Here is a 19,567-nt window from a genome sequence, read left to right on the forward strand (position 1 = left end):
CATGCGCGATGTGAGGCAAATTTGGAAACAATTTATTTTAGGCTTTAGAAACCCTAAGGTATAAATAAGAGGTTTTCTCGATTCTCTTGGTGTGAGGGGAAAGACAAGAGGGTTACGGCTACAACTTGGCCGTGGAGAGAGAGAGGAGGAGAGAGAGAAAGGAGAAAGAAGAAGTTGTCTTCTCAGGCTTTCTTCTCGGATTGTTCTCTTGGGTTTTTCTTGGGTTATCTCTTGTGGGTTTTTCTTTTGGGTTACTCTTGGTGTATGGTCTTGGGTGAGATAAGCATGGAAAGGGTTGCGGGTTGTGGGTTTTGGGTTATATCCATTGTAATCCTTGTATATTGTTTTACTCATAGTGGAAGATCGTGTTTCTCGCCCGTGGACATAGGCTTGGCCAAACCACATGAAATCTTGTTGTTCATCTTGTGGCTTGTTTGTTTATTTACTTTTCCGTTGAATTTGTGAACGGTCGGATCGGATTTGCCCGACTGATTTTCTTAACACCCGGCGACAAACCTGACGCGTGCACCTCCCTCACGAGCTCATCCACCACCGATGGATGTGTACCCCGTGTGGAAGCCGTCACCTGCCGCTCCTACGAACAAGTACAATTATTTTGTCACCTAAGTGGCGAACCTGGCCATCCTGCTACAAAGATACGTGGATCAGGGGTCTGGGGCCGCACCCCCAACACATCAAGAGGGTGGGCATTCCACTCGACTGGAGACAGAAGTACCCAAGAAGCCACGTCGAAGGAGCCCCAGGAGCCCTTCCACCTCAACATTCAATCAAATGATACCCGTTCGCAGGATCAACCTCACAGGAATAAATCCTGAGCTTCCCTGCCAAATGCAGCCCAATGTCCTTGTTTACCCGGACAAGCAACCCCCTGTCACCCACAACCTTCGCCGCGAGATACAACAAATGATCGGAGAAGAGCCGAGAGGGAGAGGCCACTCGAAGATGCGGAAGATGACGAAGAACACCCCTTCATCCAAGAGATTATGAAGGAAACGATCCTTGAAAGTTTCTGACTCCCCTCACTTGACTTTTACAATGGAACTACTGACTCAGTAGAGCATGTCAGGTCCATCAAGACCGCCATGCTACTACCCATCACGACCAACGTGATGCTATGTCGAGCCTTCCTCACCACTCTAAAAAAAGCCGCACGCATGGTGTTGAAAAAAATTGAGGGTACTGTTGTTGATAGAAAACAGAAACTTGTTGCTTCAAGGCGTGATATCACTTTCCTTAAGACAAGATTCGCCCCCACTAGTAGTGTGCAAAGGGGATCCGCGAATTGCCTCCAAGATACAATGAAGCCTAGTAGGGAAGCCCTACTAATGTTTGATGATGCGTAGCACTAGCGGAATCAAACCCGAAATGCCCTTCCGAAATTTCAAGCCTTAGAGAAATTTCTAGATAATGTTTCTGTAGAAAAACAATATCTAGAATAGTAAACAAAAGAAAAACAGTATGTAGAAATACTTGGGGATTTTGTAGGAGTGTAGAAGAGAGTGTAAAGTCTATCAGAATTTCCAATTCGTTTTTTTTTTGTTTTTGAAATGACCGAATTCTGCACATTTTGTAGACCACCTGGTGTCTTTTCAGTGTGAAAAACACCTCTACAGGGCACCGAAGTGCAAAGTGCGCCTAAAAAAGCGCCACTATGCGCCCTATAGCCCATTGTCCACGCCGCGCGCGCGCGCGTGTGCAAACGGTGCGTTGCACCGTCCCGCGGGTCCAACCATGGGTTCAACCCAATGTGCAATCAAACAAGTAATAGAAAAGTGTAGTGCTTTATAAGCCCTTCTCTTTCTTTTCTCTCATCCGGTACGGGACTATCTTTTCAACTACACTTCTACATCCTTTTGTAAAAGCAAATCTTTCAAAGAAAACATTTTCTTTTTCCCAAACGCTTTTTATAAAACATTTTCCAAAACACTAATACATGATTTTGAAAATCCAAAATCACTAACACATGGTACTCCAAACTTTAGTCCAACTCCATCGGTAGCTTGAGACAGCTCCGACGAGAGTTCATCACCTGCTTTGCCAATTGTTGTCCCCGCCTGAAGGTTTCTGACGCCTTGATGGCCATAAAGAAACAGAGGGGCGAAACACTGAGAGAATACGCTGCCCGCTTTAAGTTGAGGTGGAAGAAATTCAAGAGCTCGACACATCAATCGCCCTCACGGCCATGATACCAACATTGGGCTGAAGATCTCCCTTGCCGAAAAACCCGCCAAGACTTTCCGTGACTTGATGGCTCGAGCAAAGAAGTACATCAAAGTTGAGGATATGCCCACCGAGAAAGGAGCAGAGGCCAGCCGATTCAGAGAAGTTCCGAGAGAGAGAGAAGACCCCGTGCCCAGATCGGGATGAAAAAACAACACCGGCTAGAGGATCCCCAAGAGGTCGTCATCGCAGCCCTCCTCACAGATTCGTGAAATACACTCCCTTGAATGTCATAATGACTCATGTCCTCATGGAGATCACCGACGAGCCATTCTTTCAATGACCGAGAAAGTTGAAGATTGATGGACCTGGTGAGACATGATTAAATACTGCTGGCTCCATCGAGATAACGGCCAGGATACCGATGAGTGTCGAAGCCTAAAGGAAGAGATCGAGGCTCTGATCCGCAAAGGTCACTTGTGCCAATTGCAAAACTCATCACAAAGCTCCCTATTATCCTCAAACCCAGAGTTGACTGTACCATCAAGATGAAAATCAAATTCTTTCTTGAATTGGGCTTCTCAAATTCAAACATCCACGAACTAGTCCTATCAAATCCTAGCAATTTAATGAGAAGTTTGGATAATCAGTTAAAACCATGCTTCCATTTATTGAAGAGCTTTCTTCATACTGATGACAATGTTATGAAGGCGTGTAAGCGCTACAAGTGGTTACTAACATCTGGTCTGAGGTAAACCTTGGCTCCAAATGTTACACTTTTAGTAAATGAAGGAGTGCCCATTTCAAGTATTTCATTTCTGATCATGACCCATCCAAGAGCTCTATTGCAAAGTACCACGCGGTTCATCCAAATTGTTCAAGTAGTTAAAAAATTAGGCATTCAACCGAATTCTCGTACTTTTGTCCATACAATTAGAGTAATGACATCGATGAGCAAGTCAACATTGGATAGGAAACTGGAATTGTTTAAGAGCTGGGGATGGTCTGAAGAAAAGGTTATGAATGCTTTTAATTGAGAACCGCTTTTTATTACTTGTTCAGAGGATAAAATTAAGAAAATGATGGATTTCTTTGTGACACATTGCAGATGGAGTCATCGGTGTTTTCTAGGCATCCCAAGCTTCTTATGTATGGGTTGGATAAAAGGATTATTCCAAGGTATGAGGTATTAAAGGTTTTGAAATCGAAGAAGCTGATTCAGAAGGGTAAGACACCTGTTTGGTCATTTATGTACAATGAGAAGCAATTCTTAGACAGGTTAGTGATTAAATATGTGGACGAAGTTCCAGATTTGATGGAGGTATATCGTGGCTCAATTGCTGCTAAATGGCCAGTGTGAAGGTTGGAGAAGTGAGTAGATTTTTGCAAATGTAGAATGATAACTTACAATTACTGAAAAACTATATGTGTGCTTGTTTTTCATCCTATGATTTTTTTATCCATGTCCTGTTTCTGTTTTAGTTTCCGTCGTGCGTTTTTTTTTACAATATCAGGTATTGTGGTGTTGATTGGTTGTTTATTTTTTACTTCGATGTTGTTTTTCTTTCCCATGGGGGTGGCACTGATTATCTTCTCTATTGCTTAGATAATCTTCGATTTTTGCATACATCATGAAAAATATAATTATAGTGATTCTTGAAGTGATTCTTGTGTGTGTGTGTGTGTGTGAGAGAGAGAGAGAGAGAGAGAGAGAGAGAGAGAGAGAGAGAGAGATCCTTTTCACTGCTTGGGTGATCTTGATTTTTGCATATGTCAAAAGTGTTGTAAATTTAGGGCGCTAAACAGCCAACACCATAACAATTCAAACTCAAAAATGTATTTTGGTCTTGTGTGTTATTTAAATGACATAGGGTATTCCCACGCTAATTTGTTTTGTGTTTTAACAATATGCAACGTTTGTTGATCTAGATTTGCAAGAAAAAAAGAAAAAGAAGTGCAAGACAATCACAAATAAAGCCCATTAGATATACGTGGTTGTAGACACCCCATTTTGATCGGACAATTTCCCCCAAAATTGAATAAAATTTTGAAATCAAATAGAGTCCCGAAGTGTCTGAAGCCGAGTCCCTATATTTTCGAAAAAACTGAGCCTTGAATGCGAAGGAAATAATCCCCAAACCCCATTAGGTACCTTTGTTTAGTTGCCCCAATCTTCTCCTTTTATTTTTGAAAGAAAATTGAAAAATTACTGAAGTATCCCTTAGTTTTGGTATTGGCACCCCTCTATTTTTTATTTTTTTTTGGGTGACGTAGGTGTCCCCACACCCTTTGGAAGTAGGACTATTCCCTACGGATGCGCGCAATAGCCCGTAAACCACGCGCATCGGGTAAGCCCGGGAGGGATTCGATCACACGTCTCCAGGGAGCAAACTCGAGACTTATGCCGAAGAGCCACACCCGTCCGGGCTAGGCACCCCTCTATTTGAACCTCCCAAGCTCCAATCATGCTAGCACAATCCTATTTTGATATTTTCACTAACCTAGTTTGTCTTGGGATTTAAAGAATTATAAAATGATTATTACATTTTTCTAAAGTGCTCCACAATGAGAGAAAGACAAGCAGAGAGAGTGTAATTATCAAAATATGGAGGTGCTAAAATATCATTGTTGTATTATCCCTGCTATTGCCAAGACCCCCAAAGGAATAAAAAGAGTAGTTAGAAATGCATTCATGGGGTTGTCCAAGAAGAATCATGGGGTATAATATGGTTTCTTCCCTAGGGCCACTTGCTGCTCAAACCACCCCATTTAAAACAAAAAGAGTAGTAAAATTCACTAGATGGGGCTGTCAATGGGAAGATGAGGGGTGTGAAAAATACCACTTTCCTGCAATGCTATGCGAACTAGGGTTTCAAAGAGGGGGACTTCTTCATTTTCTTCTCCCAACAGAGGAGCCCCATTTTGCAGCTGCAAGAGAGAAATTAGAGGGAGCTAGAGAGAGAGAGAGAGAGAGAGAGAGAGGGACTTGCAGCTCCGCCCTTGCCACCATCTTCCATAGCCACCACCAAGCTACCTCCCCCACTCCGAGCACCCTTACCTCACCATCTTCCATAGCCACCACGACCAATCTACCTCCGACCGGATCCGCCGGCCAATCTTCACCCTCGCCTCCAATTCCCACGAACACCACCACCTCTACCACCACTTTGCATCACATAGCCACCAAGTATACCCCCTTTTGCCTCCATTACAGCCACCCCCTCCAAACATCAAACCCTATTTCAGTCATACCCTTTACTACCTCAGCACCACCTCCATCATCTTCTATACAGAGGAACCCTCTTCTTCAAAGTTAAACCCATTTTAATCCCAAACCCATCTCAGCCTCCATTTCTACCCCCTTCTACCTCCGGTCATCTCTACCTAAATCAGCCACCATCACCCCCTTCATTACTCAGCCATTTTCTCAAAGGGGTTTGCTGATTTTCAGAGAGAAAATCAAAGAAGGAAGAAAGAAATCAATAGAGAGAGATCTAATGGGTTTGCTGCCTTTTGGGTTACACAAACCCTAATAAAAAAAAAAGAGGAGACCTTGGGGCTTTATTCATTGCAGAGAGTAGGGAAGAGAGAGATCCGAGAAAGGGAAATAAAGAGAAATCGAGGGATCCGAGTAGAAGAGAGGGAGATGGCTCTAGATTTGGATTTTTTTTAAGGACAATTCAAAGGACGGAGGACTAACCAATTCTCAGCCAGGTATTGATTGTTCTTTACTCTTTCATTTTGCAAGATCTCTAAATCAGTGTGGTTTCTTGGGACGAGATCAGTTTATTGCATTTTGATTCCATGATGTGATTAATCTTTCATTTATTCTCTGGTCTTTTAGTATATCAATTTGATTTTTCTACTCTTCTCTGGATTGATTTTCACTCGATTTGAATGTCATTAGAACAAAGAAAATAGTTACAAAAGTCTCATAACCAAAGTTCTCAGTTCTGTTATGATTTGGATTATTAACCTCCAACACGTGATTTTTTTTTTGTTGCGGATCCAAATGCTATTTCAGTTTCCGTAACGGGTTAAACCTTGAATTGATGTGGACTTTCACTTGTGATGAAGAGTAATGGTTATGTTGAAATGAAGGATAAATTGAATATTGTGCAGTGGTTAAGATATCAATGTCATTGTCAATATCTTTGTTCTTCTGCTGATTTTATAGTAGTTAACTCCAAGTGTAGCACATTTTAATTTTGAGTTAAGTATTACCCTGTCCACACAATTGTATACCATATCCAAACCTATCATGGGGCTATGGAAAATTAGCAAACATCTTTTCCTCTTGAATTGACTCCCATGTTCTATTGTTCATTGCATCTTGGTTATTGTACAGATTTATTACTCTCTTCTGAGATATTTTTAAAAAAATGAAAAAAAAAATGACAATTCTTCTGAATGAAAGATTCGTCGTAGGTCTTGAAACAAGATGGTTTTGACATTAATGCCTGTGATTATCCATACAACCCATTCACTATAGCACTCTTGTTATTACCAATTGGTTTGGTAATGTTCATACAATCCAACAGGCTTGATGTATGTATTCTTCCCTTCAAATGTCCTTGATTAATACCGATATATTGACTCGGGGCATTAATAATGATCGGTCATTTTGTTTGACTTGTTGGCTGTATGGTGACATCGCTAGACCAACTTTCTTCTCCCTGCTAATTGGACTTTCTTTGTGTATTTCTAATTGAATTTGTGGTAATCCCAAGGTGATTTCGATAATCAGGATTAAAGTGGGTTTATTACCATTGAGGAAATGGATCGAGAGTCCCAAAGTCACTGATTTTTCGACCCCAATGGGTGTCATTAGAGAGGGGCATGGAGATGTTTTGAGTTTTTTTTTGGTCCATATAAGGTATTAATGCTGGTCTTTCATGTTGCTATCCAAAACGCAGTGACAAGGCTTTGGTCTTGCCCTTAAGTCCATATTGATTTTCGCTTGAATATGTATATTCGAGTGGCATAAGAGAAAAGCCTTATTATTGAAATTTCCAGTTGAATGTCTGTTACTTTCTTGTCATTATCCAAAAAGGGTTTGAGTAATGTTTGGTCCCCTATTCACTTGTGCTAGTGTTAGCTGACTCATTTATAACAGTAATTTTGCGGAGTGCTTTCTCTTTCCCTCTTTGTGATTGGTAATGATAACAGAGCTGTTTTGTTTTTAGTTTTTACCAAGCATCTACGGCCTCGGATCTTCCAGGAGCTTCTTCATCTTTTGAGATCTATTTCTGTTATTGAGATTATTTTCTCGAGTCTTCGGGTTTTCTATCGATCTAGGGATCTCATCGACTTTTTTTGAACATTCTCTCGGCTTAGGTGATGACAAAATGTTTCTTGAGCCACCCCTTTGCCCTTCATGTCTCTTTTCTTATCTGGTCACTTCTCATGGGGCTTAGGGGTTCTTTCCTCTCCGAGATTATCATTTTTCGTATGGTTTAGAGTTACCTCTCTTCTCTTTCGGGTTTATTCTTCACGTTTCTTGGGATCCTTTTCGAGTTTCGTGATTCCCTCGATTATAGGAACACCTTGTCGGATTTTAGGCAATAACAGAATATTTCTTGAGCCACCCCTTTGCCCTTCATGCCTCTTTTCTTATCTCATCACTTCTCACGAGGCTTAGGGGTTTCCTCTTCTTCGTGATCATTATTTCTGACAGGGTTCGGTCTTTCTTCTTCGGGTTCATTCTCCTCACGTTCTTAGGGATCCTACTTGAGCTTCGGGATTCCATCGATTATAAGGACATTTTCTCGGGTTTCTTCTTCGTTCAGAGTCATTCTCTTTACGTTCATCGGGATCCTCTTTGAGTTTCGCGATTCCCTTCGATCATGGGAACACTTTGCCGGGTTTGGCGACGACAGATGGAAACCTCCTGAGCCAAACCCCCTTTTCAATCAAAAGGGATAAACAAAAACACATAAAAATCAAATAACCAAAAATCAAAGCAACAAAAATTCAAAAATACCAAAAAATGTTTTTCGAAAAGCGGTTTCGAACTACGTTGACTTGATCCCTTTCCACAGGGTACTTAGGCAGCTTGAGACCGTTATCCCAAGTCCAGTCGAACCTTTTGATAAATTCTTTCAAACCTTTTAAATAAAACCTCTTCAAACCTTTCAAAACAACAAAAAAACTAAAAAAATATAAAAAAGCTAAAAAATCGGCGTTGATGGTGATTGCCAGGTCACTCGGAGCCCTCTTTTCATTTCATTTTCGATTTTGATCGTGGTTTTCCCATTTTTCATCGGTTTTCCGACGTTTTATCGGGTTTCGGGACGGGTGATGACGTAGCGTGGTCCCTTTACAGGGATTGTCCTCGCTGAGCCCAACGACAGGCTATGATGATTGCGAGACTCATCCGATCTTTAACGGATTAGGACCGCTGGGCTTGATTCTTTTAGAATCGCTCCCTGAGCCTATCGTATGTCCCATTTTCTTTTCCCTGGCATTTTTGGTCCTCGTATACCATTTATTTTCCGATTCCTTTTTTTTCTTGCATCTTTTAGCTCATTGTGTGTTTGTCTTTGGTTTCTTATATGTTACTTTTAGATTGTTTACTTTTCTAGCATGTGATTGATTACTATTTTCTTAGCATTATCTCTTGCACAGGCTCGCATGCTAGTGTGTTTATTCTATTGCTTTGGTTGTCTACTGCTGTGCTTATCTATACATTCACATGCTTAGCTGTAGCATTTATTCATTCATCTTATCTTGATTATCTGCTTAGTTGTAGCTGTGCATGTGGTTGTTTACTACTTTCTTAGATGTGTTGAGTTAGGATTAGATGTGATGAGTTAGGACTTGTTTGTTTTATTTACCCATCCCTGGGTCATGCATGCTTAGGTAGACGTTTTCTCAGGGATGCATGTTCCCATTTCACATGATTTTCTCCCAAAATTCTTCGAAGTTAATAAAAAATGGCATAAGAGACCAGGTGCTTGCATTTGGGCGAATTGAGGGTGCTTAACACCTTCCCTATTCGTCATCAGGCACGGACTTTTGTATCTCTGGTTATCCGTTGCAACAGAGTATTTCATGGGATCCAGGGCCGACTTCCTTGGATGTCGACTCTTCTTTATTTTAGGTACGTCTTAGTTTTGAGACTTTTGTCTCCGGATCAAGAGGTATCTCATTTTACATCGCCACTCATGCTGTGAGGGGCACTCTTTCGAGAGTTCCTTGATAGAGGTCTCCTTCACATTGTGGAGATCTTAGAGGATTGATGTGGATCTCGTATCCTCACCACCGTCCTCGGGATCGGGGTCCACAGTGGTTCACCACAGTGTGTGGCTACATCCACAGGAGAAGACTTCAAAAGATTTTACTATGTGGAGAGCGTAAGAAAAGGTAACAAGTTCTCACCAGATTACACAAGACACAAACTTGGTGTGCTCGATGCCGTCTAGGATCTGAGCATTGATGCACTTCCACTTGAATGTGCTTCCTCAGTGGATCTTCTTTGGAGAGATCCAAGTTTCATGCTCTTCTTGCTTGTGAACTTTATCTCTTCTCAAGATCCAGAATCTAATGAGCTTCAAGATCTTGTTGTCTGTGTGTTATCACCTTGCTTTCTCAAGAGAGCCAAATCTTACACACTTTTTCCCCTTGAATACGTTCTCACTTTTTTTCGAAAATTTTCTAGTCTTACCCAAGCATCCCTTTGCATTGAGGAATACGATTTCCAAAGCAACCATGAGTCAGAAATAAAATAGACTTCTATTTCCAAAATCCCACTAGAGGATACTCTATAGTAAAAGAGTACAAGAATGTCCAACCATGTGAGATCAACAAGATGTTAATCAACATCTTACATAAGCTACTTGGCTTATGAAAAGGCCTATGGGTTGCTAGATTCTGAAGTGGCGACTGCACCCATTAGTGCAACTATAGTTACGGTATCTTCATATCGAAAATGCTATTGTTGATGAACTTTTAATTTTGACGGGGTTGCTATTGTTTTTTTTTTTTTTTTCATTTGAATATTTATGGGGCTCCTATTGTAATCACTTAATTTGTTTTGTCAGGCCAGCTGCTTATATTGATAGGTGAACTGTATATGCATCTTGGCCCATTGACTTGATCTGACTTTTGTATGCTCCCCTTAACTTTCACAGTTTTTCCAATGAATAGATTGGTGTTATCTGCTAACGTTGGTTGCACAACTCAATTTGTGATTTTTTTCCAACTATAATTTTTAGGGTCAACTAGTAATTGATAATTTACAATCAACGAAAAGATATAAACCAGAACATAGTATTTCATTATTCCTTTTCAAACATTTTGTGCTTGGTGCATTGAATATTGTTGGCTCTTTAATAAAAACCCCAATTTTATGGTTATAGTAGTAAAGACAAAAGTCTAGATAACATTTGTAAGATGATTGGAATCAATCATTGCAGGAGCTCACCATGGATGGGCAATAGGTTTAAAAGCTCATAGATCCGAGTATCCAACCAATCCTAGCCATTGGTTGAATGTTGTTGGTTTTTGCATTGAAATGGATGTCTATGTTAGACTCTTTGTATAAGGTAGGCCCCCTCAGTTGACGGTTCGTCCACAGATTGAAGGGTTAGGATGATCCGATGGAGCTGATTTTTTGGGCACACCCTATCTATGTCAGGGCCCATCAAATGAACGCTTTGGATCATCCAAACAATGTGGGCCCACAGTGTTTTTGGTAGTGTTTGGATTCGGGTATGGGCCCACATGGTTTGGATGATCCAAAGCGTTCATTTGATGGGCCTTGAAATAGATAGGGTGTGCCCCAAAAATCAGCTCCATCGGATCACCCTAACCCTTCAATCTGTGGACAAACCGTCAACTGAGGGGGCCTACCTTATACAAATTGAAACTACATGGGGTGTAGTTGTCACGTTTTAAACTATAGGGGTAGAAGTGGATGTGTCAGAAACTAGAGGGGGTGTAAATATAATTTTCCCAAGAATCAATTATCATTGACATTGTATCACTTTTATATTGCAAGATAGCTCCTCTTCCTTTAAAGTATCTGAGCCTTCGCCTTGAGGGTCGTATTCTCTACCCTGACGATTGGGATCTAATAGTTGAAAGAATATTATCTAAACTTGAGAGCTAGGAAAGGAAATACCTTTTCCTTCCAAGCCGAATAACCTTAAAATACAATGGGGGCCACATTGTTTGGGTGATCCAAAGCATTCATTTGATGGGTCCTCACATAGACAGGGTATGCCCAAAAAATCATCTCCATAGGATCATTCTAACCATTTGAACTGTGGAGGCAAAAAATGGACAGATTTGTAAAGGTTTATACACGTCCATTTTTCCTCCACAAATCGTAGGGTTGGGATGATCCTATGGAGCTGATTTTTGTGCACACCCTATCTATGTGAGGGCCAATCAAATGAATGCTTTGGATCACCCAAACAATGTGGCCCCCACTGTATTTTAAGCTAGTGTGTAGATAACTTATCTACGCTAGTGTGTAGAAACTCTTCTTTCCCTCTCTCTCTCTCTCTCTCTCTCTATATATATATATATATATATATATATATATATATATATATATATATATTTGTGTTAGGATGCCGATCTCAATGGTAGAAATAATTCAGAGAATCCAACTGAACTATATCTGAATGACAATTTCATTTTGGAATGTTCCTAGGTTTTAAATTTCGGTTTCGATTTTGGTTGGCACGGAAACAGAAACATTTCTGTTTTGGTGGAAATCCTGTAAAATCACGGAAACATATGGAAACAAATGCAGATGATGAAATTTTTTAATATTTAAAAAATATGCAAATGATGAAATTTTAAGATGAAACTTTGGGAAATGCTAGAATAAGCAGAAACACATACTTAGAAAACATCACATAAGTAACAAAACCATCCATAATGGCTTAATCACATCTAACACCTAGTGACATGTGTTGTTGTGCATGTCCAGAAGGTAAAAGCCAATAGAGAAGTACAATGGTAATGAAGTATAAGAAAGTACAATGACCAGTCTCCTCTCTAAAGACCTTAACACTATGTCAATACCACATATGGGTACGAGGTATTATTGGTCCCATGCCGATATGACATGCCGTGCATTAGATTGGGCTACTTTGTGTTGCAGTTTAATGATGTTGCCTACCAAATATTATTCTCTACATTAACGAGATGAAATGAAATGCAAATGATAACATCTTTCCATTTTTTGTCGTTCCGATTATTTCGGTTGAATTTCAAAAATTTCATTTGAATTTCGAGAATTTCGGTCGAATTTTATGAATTTCGTTCAAATTTCATGAATTTCAGGATTAAAATTTGGGGAAATAATGACGTGAAAGGAAATCATTTAGATTTCATTTTGGTGGGGATGAAAAATGGAAACGTTTCTCTCGTTTCGGGGAAATTTAAAACCATGTGTGCATCTAATAAGCTAGCATAAAGTTTGTATGCCGAAATCGGCTGGTGGTTTTGGTATCAAGAATGTCCGACTCCAAATACGGGCTAAAGTCTTATTCTCCAAACATGAATTAGAGGGAAAATTCCTCCTACTGGGGGATAAGTTCTCCGTGGATTCTCTCTGGAAATCATATACTTAGGCATTACCTAACCTTTATGCAAGAGCTATCGACCCAAAGGGTATATGTGGCTAACTACCTACACAACTGAGGCCCTACTCTAATCATTACTCTTGGTGCCTTCTCAAAATTTTTGCGGAATTTCTTGACCTATCGGACTAGCTAACTGGCCACTATTTATTTCAAAATGATTATCTTAATGAATTGAATATTTGGAATCAAAGCATCCCCAAGTGCTAACTACTATCTCTGGTTTGCGATGCAGGATAAGATTCTCATTGGGAATGGGCCAAATAAAAGAAATACATCTGATCATGGTTTTAAATTTCCACCGAAATCGACACAAAATGACCGGAATGTTTCCGTTTCCATCCCCACCGAAACCGAAACAGAAACGACCAAAATGCATAAACCAAAATCGCAAGTGTAATAGTAGTATACTATATCATTATGCATTACATAATTATATTTCTACGAATTGCATGCGAAATGTGGTGCATGTATTATTTATAAATACTTTTATGAATTACATGTTAAATTTGATATGTGCTAAATCATCAAGCATGTGCAACAATGCATGACACTAGCTGTTTGATGTTTTTATTATGGGTGATTATCTTGCTTGTGTGATGGTTTCTAAGTGTGTATTTTGAAACTTTTCCGTTTCCGTGGTGACCGAAACCGATACTGAAATTGAAATTTAAAACCTTGCCTCTGATTAGTTGGACTATTTTTCCTATGGATCCTCTGGAGATATCCTCGAGCATATCTTTATTCAATGTCTATGGTGGTAAACATTTGAAGCTTCTTATTCAGTTTGTTCAAAGTCCCTACACTACTGGCTGCCTCCTATCAATCCCAATACATGTCTTCCTCCTTAACTTTGATGGATCAAGATTAATTTTGATAGCATTGCAAGCGGCTTAATAGGGAGTTGGGTAAGGGGGGATTATCGAGTTGCCTGTTTTGTGAGGGTGTTTATTAATCCTACTATTGGAAGGTGATTTTGACATTTCAGGTCCTTACAACAATCGCGACGCAGCTTTGGCAGAGGCCCTTATTGCCCAGAATGGGTGTTAAGCTAATCTCTTACTTGAATCCCTCGATAGTTTGGATCAAAAGTGAGGAGGTGACTCGCTTCACATTATCAGGTGGTTAAAGGAGGAATCACGCCCCCTTGGGGATTTTGGTGCGTATTCAGGGACATGAAGGACATTGTTTAGTTTTTGGAATGTTCTTTTTTTCTCATATTCATCGGGAAGGGAATGGTAGCTCAAATTGCCAATTGTGGCAGTACTTGCACGTAATTGTTAGTTTGGCATGATATGCCGGTTTTGTAGTTGATGCCCATGTGAGCTTCCTTTGGCCTTCTTGTTTCGTGCTGTTTTATTAATATATTTCACTTGTTCGAAAAAAACTCTTCTTTGTGGATGGGTTTCAATTATGGGATATGAAAGAACTCCAACAATCGAGTGTATTGGACTTGTTGTAGGCTTTGACAACAATCGGGAGGATTGACGGTTCAGTAGGAGGGCTGTTTTTTTGTCACAAGCCAAAGTAAAAAAAATTAGGATTATGGATTCAACAATACATTTTAATTAATTTTTAATTTTAGTATAACGTGCGATTGCAATAGTGATGCCACTCAAACTTTAATAAATTCTATATTAAATGCTTACCATTTGGATGTATAAAACTCAAAATTTGTGGTGGTAAATGTAAAATTATGTCATTTGCAATTTAGGAAAAACTACAAGAAATCTAGAAGTGTCGCCAGCTGAATCCATGGTATCTTGAAATGCAACACATGTCCCACATGGGTACTTTTCCTGTTTAGATACGGATAATATGGGTTAGAACAGTATTGTTACTGCTATTGATGTTTTGCTGTAATAGTTCATGGTTTTTGAAATCAGAATATGAAATCCTATTTTCATTTTAATTTTGATGCTAACATCTTGTGTGGTTCAATGCTACATATCTATCATGTGGCATGATACTAGTCAGCACATACGATTTCTTGAAACCTGTTTCAATTTTCAGATTGTTTAGTCTATGCATTAGTATGGGGATGATTATTTGCTAGTCAATTGGAAGATATCGTTGTAGTTTGCCATTTACTACTTCTAGTTTGGGCTCTAATTTTGATTGTGCGCTTAGTTTGGCTTTCTGTTGTTTGCTGGGATTTTTGCTCACATCACCGTGGGTTTAATTCATTGTTTGAATTTCTCCCATTTGCTGGGGGACCTTTTGGTTAAGGGATGTTTTCATGGCTATATCCTATATGTAAATGGGTTTGCATACCCGTAGAGGATACTATTTCTTATTTGCTGACTAGGACACATTATATTACTTATTTTAGCCCCAATTTAGTTCATACCTTTGTGTACAGTGCTTGGTGTTTATCTGATTAGTTCTTTTTCTCTTTCTTTGGTTAAATTTAATGCTTACTTTTTTTTTTGTCAAAAGTGTGTTGACGACATCGTGCCATTTTTTATTACATTTAATTTTTGGTACTGTATAGGTTGAAGTTCAGTTTCTTTGCTAAAGTACGTTTTTGGATTAAAAAAGCTTCATCGAGGGACCCACAGATTTATACATCAGCTAATGTTGCTTGGTTGATGTTGAATGATCATCTCCATGGACTTGAATGCCTCGCCTTTGCCTGAAGATGATGAGGAAGAGACTTTTGAAGAACATGTTGAAGAAGAAACTACAGTAGAAGAAAACGCAGAAACATCAGTGGAAATCTATCGCAGAGTACCTCTCATTCTTCTACTCTAGCATATTTTTTTGCTTAGGAGTAGAAAATTTATTGATTAATTGTGTAGGGTGTGAGGCCAAAGAAACTGTGGTTAAATATGCTTATGCCTTTTCCCTTATTCAGATTTTATATTTTTGAGCATCATGTGCCCATCTTGTTCTTTGTCACAAAATCAGCACATTTTCGAAGATGAGAAGGTGATGACTTGTTTGTGTATCAACAATGTCTTAAACGGAAATTAACTGTTGATGGTTTTTCATCCAATAATAATCATTATTGTAAAGGGAATATCTTTCATAAATATATACCTATTATTTATGATCTTATTACAGGGTATTCTGGCACAAGCATTTATATTTGGTTTATTGTCAACATATTGACTGTTGATTTTTTTTTTTTGCAGTGTGTTTAAAACAGGAATTATTTTTTGACGAAAGATTCCATTTTAGTTTATCTATTTAATCTCCTGTTTCTTTCAATGCATGTCACTTGTTTATATTCAGCCCCTTATGTAGTGCTAATATGCTTCTTCTGGCCTCAGGTTTATCATATTTCTGTGTTGATGATTAGTGCCTTTTTTTTTTTAACTAAGCATGCTGTTGAAGATAACTTATTTTGAACCCATAGGGAAGTACTTTGTTCTGTTCATTACATTGTTTGCCGCTTATGTTTGCTAGTTTGGTGCTAGTTTTAATTCAAATGCAGATTTTTTTTTTTTTTGAAAATACAGATTTATTAAATTAAACAGATAAAAGTAATTTATCATTTGTTTGGTGCTAGTTTAACATTCAAATTCATATTTATTAAATTAAACAGATAAAAGTAATTTATCATTTTTAAATTACGAATCAACATGAAGAAAACAACAATCTGGTCCATAGTTACCAGGGTGGGTAACGATCCAGGAAGCCAAATGTGAAACGGAAATGGGAAATGTAGGGAAAAATAGAGGGGAAACGAGAAACAAAAAAACGATAGAAAATCGTATGAGAAACTCATTGGGAAACGTCTTAGGAAACACATGAGAAACGTTTAAGAAACGACAGAGAATTGTCAATGAAAACATATGAAAGACAAGGAAAACACGAAATATATGGTTTTGTAGATTTAAAATTTGTTAATTTCAAGTTGGGATTTGCTAGCCACCTTCGCGGAAAGCCATTTCGCGCCCGTCCTTTGCATGACAGTCACCTATGTTGACTTTGAGGCGGATTTTGTCTTATTCATTGATGTGGCTGTCATCACATGCAAAGGATGGGTGCGAAATGGCTTTCTGCGAAGGTGGCTAGCAAATCCCTTTCAAGTTTCAATTAGAATATTTGTTATTTTTATTTTTATTACAATATATGCTATTGCTTTCGTTTTTAATATCTATTCCACAATTTTTGGTGTTATTTTTCCAAAACAATTTTCGTAAGTTTCACACCTGTTTCAATATGTTTTCCACGAGTTTTCCAAACGTTTCTCACATGTTTCACATATGTTTCTTATATATTTTCCATGTGTTTCCCATGCATTTTGAAAACGTCTCCCCAATTTTTTTCATCATGTTTCGGAAACGTTTCTGAAACGCGTTTCCCACCCACCCGAGGGATTTCCAGCTACTATGACCCGGCCTAGGTTTGTTGACATTAGGCATTGTACCACAAATTTTGTCAAGGTTTCAAGGGAGTCTTGGTATTGTATTAGTTAGAATGCATATTCTTTGCTGTGTTATTGTGGCGAATGAGAAGGAGAAGAGGAGAAGAAGAGAAGAAGAAGAAGTGAGGGAGAAGATGGAGCTCCCATGTAAAATGATATGTGTATATATATATATATATATATATATATATATATATATATATATATTAAGAAAGGGTTGCTGCTAACGTTAGCAGCTAAGCTTAGTTGCTAACATTAGCATAAAACAAGGTCGGGCCCACATTGTTGGGGGTATCCAAAGCATTCATTTGGAAGGCCCTTTCATGGATAGGGTGTCCATAAAAAATCAGCTCCATTGGATCATCTTAGGGTGTCCATTTGCGGGGTGAAAAAATGGGAAAATTAGGGGACAAACAGTATCTGTCCATTTTCACCCCCACAAATGGACATCCTATGATGATCCAATGAAGCTGATTTTTGATACACACCCCATCCATGATGGGGTTTTTCAAATGAATGCTTAGGATCACTCCAACAATGTGGCCCCGCCCTTGTTTTATGCTATCGCTAGCGGCTAAGCTAGCTGCTAACGTTAGCAGTAACCCTTTTCTCTCTCTCTCTTTATATATATATATATATATATATATATATATATATATATATATATATATATATATATATATAGAGGAAAATGATTGTACGCTCGAGCGTACCAAGCTTATGGTACGCTCGAGTGCCCAATCACATGTGGGCCCATTTTGTTAGGATGATCCAAAGCATTCATTTGAAAGGCCCTTACATAGATGGGGTGTGTACCAAAAATCAGCTCCATAGGATCATCCTAACCCATCCATTTGTGGGGGGCAAAATGGACAGACCACAAATCTGCCTATTTTTGCCCTCCACTTTTGGAGGGGTTATGATGATTCAATGGAGCTGATTTTTGGTACACACCCTATCTATGATAGGGCCTTGCAAATGAATGCTTTGGATCACCACAAAAAATGTGGGACCCATGTGATTGGGGCACTTGAGCTTACCATAAGCTTGGTACGCTCGAGTGTACAATCCTTTTCCTCACACACACACACACACACATATATATATATATATATATATATATATATATATATATGTATGTATGAGAAGTGGTACATAGACAAAGACCAAAATACCCTTTAACACTCCCTCTCAGGAGTGTATATATCATACAACCCTAGCTTGTTACATATGTCTCTCAACTTGGATTTTGCCAATGGTTTGGTGAATACATCAACTAATTGATCTGCGGACCTAGTGAAGATGGTACTAATCTCTCCACTCTTAAGCTTCTCACGAACGAAGTGACAATCAACCTCAATATGCTTCATCCTCTCATGAAATACTGGATTGGAAGCGATATGAATTGATGTCCTGTTGTTACAATGCGGTCGCTGGTGATGAAGAACGAATACCAATCTGTTGCAGAAGAGACCTCGACTGTGTCAACTATGCACATGTGTGAGCCATAGCTCGGTACTCAGCCTCTGCTCGATCTAGATGCAATATCTTGTTTCTTACTACGCCAAGAGACAAGATTTCCTCCCACAAACGTTGAATAGCTTGTAGTTGATCTCCTCTTTGTTGGAGATCCTGCCCAATCTATATCTGGAAACCTCCCCAGTCACATATGATCATGCTTCTTGAAAAATAAACCTTTTCCAGGAGCACTCTTCAGTTATCGAACTATCTGAAGCGCAGCTGCCCAATGTGAAGTACGAGGAGAACTCATGAGTTGGCTCACTGCTCCCACTGCATATGATATGTCAGTGCGAGTCACAGTCAAGGATATTAACTTACCAACTAATCTCCTGTACCTGCCAAGGTCTTCCAACAACTCCCCCCTCCCCCCGATCCGGAAGAAGCTTCACATTGGGATCCATAGGAACCTCAACTGACTTTATTCCTATGGATCTGATCTCCTCTAATATATCAAGGACGTATTTTCTCTGCGACAAGGAAATACCATCAGGGGAGTATGCCACCTCTATACCTAGGAAGTACCTCAGACGCACCAAGTCTTTGGTACAAAACTGTCTGAAGAAACTTCTCGAGTCTCTGAATACATGACTCATCATCCCCAGTAATCACAATGTCATCCACATACACGATCAGAAGGATATAGCCATCACCAGAGTGAGCACTGAATACGGAGTGATCAACGACACTCTGTCTCAAACCAAACTGCCTAAAAACATCACTAAATTTGCCAAACCAAGCTCGTGGAGACTGTTTCAACCCATATAACGGCTTCTGAAGTCGACAAATTGAACCAATCTCCCCCCGTGCAACAAACCTAGGAGGGCGTTTTTAATCCAATTGATAGAGAGGCCAACCACGGTTAACTGCTAAAGAAATAAACACTCGAATCGAC

The 19,567-nt window shown here is 39.3% G+C and overlaps 1 protein-coding gene across 1 annotated transcript in view; it reads left to right on the forward strand.

The window, feature by feature from the left end:
- Window positions 1-5,069: 5,069 nt before the first annotated feature.
- LOC143858668 (uncharacterized) overlaps window positions 5,070-19,567 on the forward strand; it is a 79,041-nt gene continuing 64,543 nt past the window's right edge. The window contains exons 1-2 of the mRNA XM_077369373.1: window positions 5,070-5,895; window positions 15,274-15,509. Coding sequence (XP_077225488.1) covers window positions 15,378-15,509 — 132 coding nt within the window. The 5' untranslated portion in view covers window positions 5,070-5,895; window positions 15,274-15,377. The remainder of the gene's footprint in view (window positions 5,896-15,273; window positions 15,510-19,567) is intronic.

Source organism: Tasmannia lanceolata, unplaced genomic scaffold, assembly GCF_043159265.1.
Source record: "Tasmannia lanceolata isolate RefF3 unplaced genomic scaffold, GAP_Taslan_0.1 ptg000003l, whole genome shotgun sequence".
NCBI classification, from domain to species: Eukaryota; Viridiplantae; Streptophyta; class Magnoliopsida; order Canellales; family Winteraceae; genus Tasmannia; species Tasmannia lanceolata.